General features: G+C 34.7%; 1 protein-coding gene across 1 annotated transcript; it reads right to left on the bottom strand.

The window, feature by feature from the left end:
- Positions 1-2,576: 2,576 nt before the first annotated feature.
- LOC111984535 (uncharacterized) lies at positions 2,577-8,778 on the bottom strand. Its single transcript, XM_024016163.2, has 7 exons — positions 8,399-8,778; positions 5,988-6,064; positions 5,720-5,905; positions 5,529-5,624; positions 5,380-5,451; positions 4,413-4,529; positions 2,577-3,669 (listed from the first exon to the last, which is right to left on the bottom strand). Exons 1-7 carry the CDS (start codon positions 8,613-8,615, stop codon positions 2,785-2,787), a joined length of 1,650 nt encoding a protein of 549 aa, XP_023871931.2. The 5' UTR covers positions 8,616-8,778; the 3' UTR covers positions 2,577-2,784.
- Between the last annotated feature and the right edge of the window lie 265 nt (positions 8,779-9,043).

Below are 9,043 nucleotides of genomic sequence, written 5' to 3'. Positions count from 1 at the left end.
AGAAGGGTTTTTTTTTTTTGGGAAAAATGGAGAGAAAGCATCATGGCGATCTCAAGAACTCTTGCAACCATTGTCACTCAATATATACAAAAGTAGAGCTCCTCGGATTGTGCCGAGGACAAGCTTTCTTTAATAAACTTAGTTCATTTCTGTTTGATCAACATAAAAACTCATTTTAACTGTTATCCATGCACTAAATCCTAGCTCTTTGACCCACTCTCTACAAATTCATTGTACTGGGTCCACTGGGCCAAGATCCTATTCATTTTTTAGCTTAGTCTGAAAATCGAAACCCTACATTTAGTGTTAAATTTTATAATAAATTAAAAAAAAAAAAAAACAATAAAAGCAGTATTGTTATTTGATCATATTATATGCATTTACAAATTTTAAAATTTGCATGATATAATAACTCATATAAATAGGCATATATTGCTTCTTGTGATTTGATCATACTACTCAATAATGCAAACATCATTTTGATAAAATAAAAATGCAAATATCCTTCTTACTAGTTTCATTTTAATTTTACTTTTTTGTTATTTCCTCCGTACAAATAGCATGGCTTATTTTACAAACTTTGTTTTCGTATGCCATTTTTGACAAAGCTAAAAGAGAATTTTTCATATTATCATGACTATAAAATAAGGATAAGTGGTAACCTTCTCTTTTCCCGTATGAAGTTCTTAGTAAATAAAATTTCTATATTAAAGAAACAAAAACTTTTTTTTTTTTTTTGAGAAACAAGAAACAAAAACTTCATTGACTTACAAATATATACTTAGTTTCTATATATTTTTTATTGTGTGTCATCAAAAAAAAATTATATATATATATATATATATATTTTTTTTTGTTTCAATTATTACTAAGGCAACTAAACTTGAGTGGAAATATCACATTCAAAATGAACTATCTTTTAAAATATTTTTTATAAAATAACTATATAAAATTATAGACCACCACAACTCTTGTGTCTTATTGGTATTGCTTGAAGAGCCCAAATTTAAATCCTCTCTCCCAACTTATTTTAAGAGAGAGAAAAAAAAGGACCATATAGATTCCTTTTTTATATATTACTAATTAATTAGTGTACCACCTGTAAAAAAAAAAAAAAAAAAATCTATACTAAAAATGAATGCATGTTTTGCATTAAACACATGATAATAATTCAATATTTTGTTGTAAAAGAAAAACTCTATTATTTTTTGCTAAATATAAAAATTATTAAAAAAATTATTAAATATTTTGCTGAAGTAGAAGGCTAAATAAAGAATATTCTATTTTATTCTTAGGAAATGCACACATGACAAAACCTTAAGCCATTGTGCTTGGAATAAAAGATGAGGGGATGGCTAAATGAAAGAATTTTCTTCGAAAAATGCATCATATATATGGTAGAACCTCATATTCTTTCACTTGAAATTCATGTTCTCATATATATATATATATATATAATGATTTTGGGATTGATAACAATGCCCTCTAGTTTTGATGTAACAATAATTATTATCCCTGCCCAGAAATATATAATTTATTCAACTTTTAGTTAAAAGGCGTGTTTTTTTTTTTTTTTTTTTAAATTAAAGGTAGTCACTTTTGCCCAATACACCTTCAACAAACTCCGCCGCTCTATGCTCCTTGATTTAACTCAATGTTTCTTTCTCCTCCTAATCTAAGGTTTGGATCAATCATGGGGTCAAGAATAATTTTTGCATCACCTTCAAAATGGAAAAACTTTCAGCCATGGAGAGCAGCTTTAGATAATGCGAGAAGAGCAGCTTCTGCCTCAATTTGTGCAAGAGAATTACAAGGAGCATTGCTTTGTGGTAGAACGAAGAGACATCAAAATTGAATATGTGGCTACTTGTCTCTTATTATGTTGTTTATGTACATTTTAATGGTATTACAGATCACCCTGTACACAATTTTCGTAAAATTTTGATTTCTACACACTCCACAACAAATTTTGTACACTTTTATTTTATTTTATTTTAACCTTTGTTAGAACGATTAAGGCTTGTAATAATTTATTTTGGATTCCAACTTCAGAATAAGATGAAAATGTTAACATTTGACTGGGTATCAACTTGATCAAGTACACAGCGATCGAGTCCAAGACCTTAGCAATTTGAGACCATTTTACTTTTTGGGAAAGTTACAATTTATTCTCTATTTTTTTTTTCCTATCACAATTTAGTAAATAGATTTTCAGTACTGATATTTTGAATTCTAAAAAGCTTGGATTAAAAATGAAATTATTATAGTTCCACCCAAATTTAAGTATTTTGCATTTTGGGACACGAATTTATCCATCAATTAGGATATATATTATACTTCACACTCTTGTGGTTTAGTCATCACAATATAACTCCCACAAACTTTTCGATATTAAATTTTGACAACCAAAGTATGGATTAAAATGTATCCAAACTCACCAAATGTATATGCATGCGGGTCAAAAATTGTCTCCTTGCAAATGCATATGCACAAAATACCAGAGCCACCAGGCACCACATTTTGGGGAAGCCATAATTTTAACAATTTGCAGTGGTCAAATCAAGAAGAGGCAAGAATAAGAAATTGCAATCTGCTAGAACTGCTGACACAGGTTTTCAATGATAACAAACATGAATAAAAAGGGTTCATGACTACATTTTAAGCCTAGATTGTAGCATCCGCCACTTAGCAGATGTTATAAAAGAGCAACAAGAATTCTTGTCCAGGTAAATAGACAAAAAGACTGGAAAAATGTGAAGAGAATGTCCTTAATCAGAACAAACTTCAGCTTTGAGAGCCAACGGTTTCTTGTACATCAAGATTCGAGCCATTACCTGCATCTGAATTCCCATCGACATTTCTTTCAGCTCCAGAAACTGATGGTTGTACAAATCCATTGGTTGGTAGCTGTGACTGGGTTTGTGGCTGTCCGTAGTAAGCAGGAGGATTTGTCCCATGATCATAATTGACTGGTGCAGGTGCTGGTTGAGGATACCCACCTTGTCCATACACTGGCTGAGTTGAAAGTGGAGGGGCTTGGACTCCTTGTTGCGCTTCAAAACCTGTTTGAGAGTAACCAGATTGATCATAACCTGTTTGAGCTGGTGCTTGGCCTGTGCTGCTTGGATATGCCCAATACCCAGCTTGAGGGTCAGCCACTGGCTGACTGTAAGCAGGTGGATAAGTAGATGATGGATGAGTAGTTTGGGAGGGAGTTCCATTCGGTTGTGCTGACACAGCAGGTGGTCCGTATCCTGATTGTTTCTGCTGCTCAATAGGCAGAGGCTGACTTGAGAGGTTTTGTCCGTACTGTGGTGGCTGCTGAGAGTATCCCTGGTCATAACCATAGTTGGTGGCTTGGGGTGTCTGACCGTAGCTGTAGCTAGGGTTTGGTGGAGCTGAACCCACATGACCTTGTTGTGCATAATAACCATATCCAGTGCTTTGCTGAGATGGTTGAGACATGGATTGATTTGAATGATCCCAACCTGCTACCTGGGCAGTAGTATAGTTACCATAGTAAGCTGAAGTTGTATTATAAGGGTACCCATACTGAGGTGGCTGCTGCTGCTGCTGCTGCATCAGAGGTTGTACTGGGGGAGCCCAACTAGGAGGAGGGTAAGCTGGCTGCATATAGCTATTGGCTCCAGATGGATTTACTATACGTTTCTGAAGAAAGCAAACCAGGTACAAAAAATAAACACACAGAACTAACCAAGAAGCAACGGTCCAGTAAATTACATGTTGAGGACTCAAACATGAAGATGGATGTTTTAGCATTTCTTTAGAAAGGTCTAGATGAATGCTCCAATGACTCGAACAAAACATCTCAACAACTAAGTTATAATAAGAATTGGAACATTAGCAGGGATGGCAGTTGTTATCTTGGTTCCAGCACAGTCATCCAAAGTTTAATTGTCATGTACTGGTCCCAAGTCTGCTTCTGAACAAATTCATGTGCAAGTAGGATTTAATAAGGAGAACAGTTTTGATATAGCCAGGATACAAATAGCTCTAACTCCATTAACTTTGAAGTAAATACATAAAAGATGACCTCATCAAAAAATAATTATTCTTCCTTTTTCTTTTCCTTTTTTCTTCTTCACCTCTTACCAGAGGCAAAATGGTAACAAAAACATAAACTGCTTTCAAATGAATTTCAGAACTTCAGTTTGGGGTTTCACCCAGCAAAACAGTGCCACAAATGTATATGAACATATCAACTGAAAGTAGAAAATTAATCACATTCTTATGAAGAAATTATTGGTCATGAAAAAGACTTGGAAGAATTCAATAGTACAAAGGAATGCCAGTTCTTTATAACCTTGTCAACTATAATTGCAATTTTAGCAATGAACTAAATCACAGCCAAATTTAAAAATATCAATCCAATGGACCAGCCAATGACTCACCCCATTGATTACATCATTAATCAATTCCTTTGCTGAGTCAATTTGCTCTGTCAATCCATTTATATAAATTGTCCTCTCTGTTGATGTATCGCCAGGAGGCAGGTGCAATGGAATAATCTGAGAAAGAAACATATAAATGACATTCAAACTTGAGAAGTCATATATAATGCAAGATCATTCATGCCATATCTAACAATTCTGACTTTTTCTAATTAAGACAAGCAAATATATACTTTTTTTTCCCTACCCCCCCCTCCCCTCCTCCCAAAACAATATATATAAACAGAAAAGTGTGAAAGTATTAGTGCATTACAGCCAAGAAGTTGCAAGTTTTTGTAAGCTAGATACCTCTAAGATGTTTGAGTACACCCCAAACAGGACACGATACCTCTCTGATTCAAAACATTGTTTATATACAATTTCTCTTTAAAATGTACTGAGAGTCCTAACTAAACTTTACTAACTGGATTACTAATAAGTGTTGTCTCTCTATAAGGTGCAGCTCAAAATCTTTGATCATGAACAATGCCGTGTTATGCCCATTTGCCTTCTCATCCCTTTTTAATTTCCAGCATGGTTAACTTTGTTCCAGAAAGTTCAAACAATCAATGTAGTCAAATAAAAACATATTCAATCCATAAACCCTAATTGTCAATTGTCTTCTTCAAATCATAAGTTTTTAGCCAGTCCTTACTTGTCTTCTTCTGAAACAACACCCTACTCTCAGATATTTTATTCATAAATTACTCCTCAGTGATTTAATTCAAATTCTCATTTACCATCTAGCGATTCTAGCCTATCCCACAACAAATTAGAATTCCAAAAAAATGAAAATAAGACACATGGACATAATATCAGATTAAAATGACATATGACCTTGAAGCTGCAGAATTTATGAGTATATATAATGCCTGAGAACGAATAAATACTGCTCTAAATTCAAAGTTTATTCCCTTGAATTACAAACCTGAATACGAGCTCCTGACTTGCTTTGCATGGTTCTTATAGTCTCACCACCCTTGCCAATGAGCAAAGCAACCTACAGATAACATCAGTGCAAACATGAAGCATTACTCTCAGTATCAACTGAAAAGAAGAAAAATAAAAAAGATTTACCTTAGTGTTAGGAACTTTCATTGAAAACTGTTCAGCTCCAGGTTGCATGATATTCAATCCCTGATTTGGAGATGGAGCAGAGGCCCCAGTGTCCGTCTGTTCAACAAAATTATTAGTTGCATCCATACAGAGAACTGGATCATCAAATGCTAGTGCCATCAATACACAAAAAAATCTAACCATAACAGTACCTCTGCAATTACATCTTTGATAAGCTGTTCTGCTCTACTAATTTGTTCTGACGTACCCGTCAATTCCACATCCCTCGTCAGAGAATAAGGATCTGCCTCAGCATCCTTGGTTATCTGGATTTTTGCCCCTGATTGAAGTTGAAGATATTTTATCGTTTCTCCTCCTTTCCCAATAATAACACCAACCTATAAACGAAATATGGAAATATAAATTTCACCAGCAGCATGCAAAGAGCATTTCAGGAGAGGTAAGGCAATGACCAAGTACCTTGCCATTTGGAATACTAATTCTCTTACTTGTGCCTTGTAAACCGTGATATTGAGCTGTTTGAGAAGCAAAAGAAACTGAAACAGCCAGTGAGTCAGCAAACAGCAGTCAAGGAAACTCTTGTGCAAGTTCTAAAATGAGGAGCAAGGAGACAGTAATATGGGAAAATTTTAAACAGTACAGGAGGGCCCAATTCAGGATATTCATAACACTATAAAGAATTATGAAACGAAAAAATGTTCCAAAAATAGAAAATAAATTTATAAAAGTTGGGAAAATTATCCATGAAAAGAGATCTTAGATGCATGATATCAACCCCAGACAGTTACCACTGATTAGCAATTACTACGATGATGAGGGACCAATCAATCCCCAAATCACACTGAAACCCCCATCCCCAGAAAAGAAGTCACACAGCCTTCCAACGGCTCTGGAGACATATGCACAATAAACATCAACGGTCAGTAGATCACCCACGTATGCTACCACAAGCAAAAAGGTCAAAATTCTGATTAGAGGCAGATGACCACATGAAATCAATAGTTAAATTGTATACACAACATAAAACCTCTAATATGAACTCGAATAAGCTAATTAATGCTTATCAGAGAAGTAAAAAGGAAAAAAATGTGAAAAAGTTGTAAAGAGAAGACATGATACGTTGGTTAGTAGTTTCATAATTCAACTTTTTTTTTTCCTTTCTAAGTTTCATAATTCTACTAAATACACAAACTTATCAACAAACTGCAAATGTAATTGAAAACAAAGACATCATACTGCTTCAAAGCTACACTTCTTTATAAAACCAACACAAAGACATCATACTACTTCAAAACTCTCTCTTCTTGCTTATTTGGTTGTTCCTTTGCTTGCACACCTTTTTTGGCTCCTTCTCTCCTAGGAAAAACTTCTTCTAGTATTCTTTATTTTTTCTTGCCATATAAATATCTTTTATTGGTAAGTTACACATGCTCTCAGTCAGTCTCTCGAAATCCCAACCTCACCCTTCATCTCATAGGAAGGAGGCCAGTTGAGCTAGAGCTTATTGGATATTTAGATTTGGAGTTTTGGACCTTTTTAAAATAAAATAAAAATTACTACTATATTCGATGTCATGGACGTAATTTTAGTAAGTTTAGTAAATGTATAAACAAAGATGGAAGGGCCATTAAAACTTAATGGTCAAGAGAAGAACTTTAGATATTTCAATCAATAATTCATAAAGATGGAGAGATTCAAGAGGATGTGAATCATAAAACACCTGTAAGGGTGAATGAAGTGGAGAAGCACATCATGAGTATTGTCCAATCGTAAAATACTGATTAAGGTAAAGGAAAATTTATATAAGGCTGCTATGAGACTAGCTATGCTCTATGGTACTAAATGTTGGACTATTAATAAGCAACATATTCATAAAATGAATGTAGTTGAAATAAGATGTTAAGATGAATAAATGAAATTAGAAGGAAGGGTAAGATTCAAAATATGGAAATTTGCTTAAAAATAGGAGTGACATCTATCAATCAAATGATGATAGAGTCACTTGAGATGGTTTAACCATATTCAAAGGAGGATAACTAATATACCAGTGAAAAAGAGTGAGTTGTTTGAGTTGAGAGGACCAAAAAAAAAAAATAGAGGAAAACCAAAAATAACATTGATAGAAATAGTAAAAAATCACATTTCAAGTAAGTTGTCAATTAAGGAAGTCACATAGAATATGACTTTGGATAGAATAGAATCGCTTAAAAGAATTCATATGACTCACCCTAACTCCCTGACTAATTTTGGGACTAACTTTTGGTTGTTGTAGTGGTATCAGAAGTTATGAATCTTCCCTTGCACTCTATCAATATGAGCTTTACTTCAATGAGTCGGGCGTGCTTGTGTTTTTACTTTTTAACAATACTGATTCATATCCTTCCTCAACTACACAGTAATCCAAGCCACCAATTCTGCTCATAGACTTATGAAATGTATGAATATTTTTAAATAAATTACAACACAAGGCACCCATTGAATTCCAGAATCAGAATTCACAAACCAAAGGCATAATTTCCCAAATTGAAACATCGAGTTTCGCAACTCACATTTGATTTTGGAACCAAAATTCATAGAAACAATCCATGACACTCAGCTTCAGCATTAGCCAAATACACACTAATCCTAAACTTAATTACCAAAAAAAAAAAGCTCATTATAGTATTTGATAACATACAATTACCACATTTTAACACCAAATCAGCAACATGAGAACGCTTTTTGAGCAATTGCAGAATTTAATTGAGCTAGGATTCAAATTTTTTTGGAAATATTTAAACATCAGTACAAGTTCTAAAACCCTAGAAACCTTGGGAATTTGAATAGAGAGAGAAAGAGAGAGAGATTTTTTTTTTTTTTTTTTGGTATACCAGGGAAGGAAGGGATAGAGGCGGAGCTAGAGAGTGGGGCGAGTTCAGACGAGTCGTCGAGTCGGGGGCGCTTGGACTCGGCGCTGCCAACGAGTCGGGCGGCGATTTCTTGAGCTTTCTGCTTGGCGAGTTGGATGTCCTCTTCCATCTTCCGCTTGGTGCCGTCGACGCTTTCGGAATGCGCGTTCAGGTTGGGGTCCTCGTGCTCGTCGCTCATGGCGGAGGGAAACGGAGTGACTCAGTGAGTCACGGAACGAGTTGGGTAGAGGAAGAGGAACCGTGGAGGGAAGGGAAGCGATCGGAGGGAAATGGTTTTGTTTGTTTGTTTTTATGAGGAGAGAGAGAAAGAGAAAGAGAAGACTGACTTGTTAGTGAGTCAGCGAATATACCATAACTACTACCACATCTACGTAAACGATATGAAATATCTAAACGATGTCGTTCTACTTTTTGCAAATTCAAGAGCAGCCAACGTTTGCTTCAACCTCTCCCCCAAAAAGGAAAAAAATCAACCTTCTTAGGCAATGAAAAATTCACTTTCTTTGCAATCCCACTACAACCAACAATACTATGGAGTATGGACATCTACACTCAATTTCAATAATTGATAAATTCTGTAATTTTATGTATATAAGAGTGGGCAGA

Source organism: Quercus suber, unplaced genomic scaffold (assembly GCF_002906115.3).
Source record: "Quercus suber isolate HL8 unplaced genomic scaffold, Cork oak 2.0 scaffold_87, whole genome shotgun sequence".
NCBI lineage: Eukaryota > Viridiplantae > Streptophyta > Magnoliopsida > Fagales > Fagaceae > Quercus > Quercus suber.
This window is presented reverse-complemented; position numbering and strand designations above follow the sequence as displayed.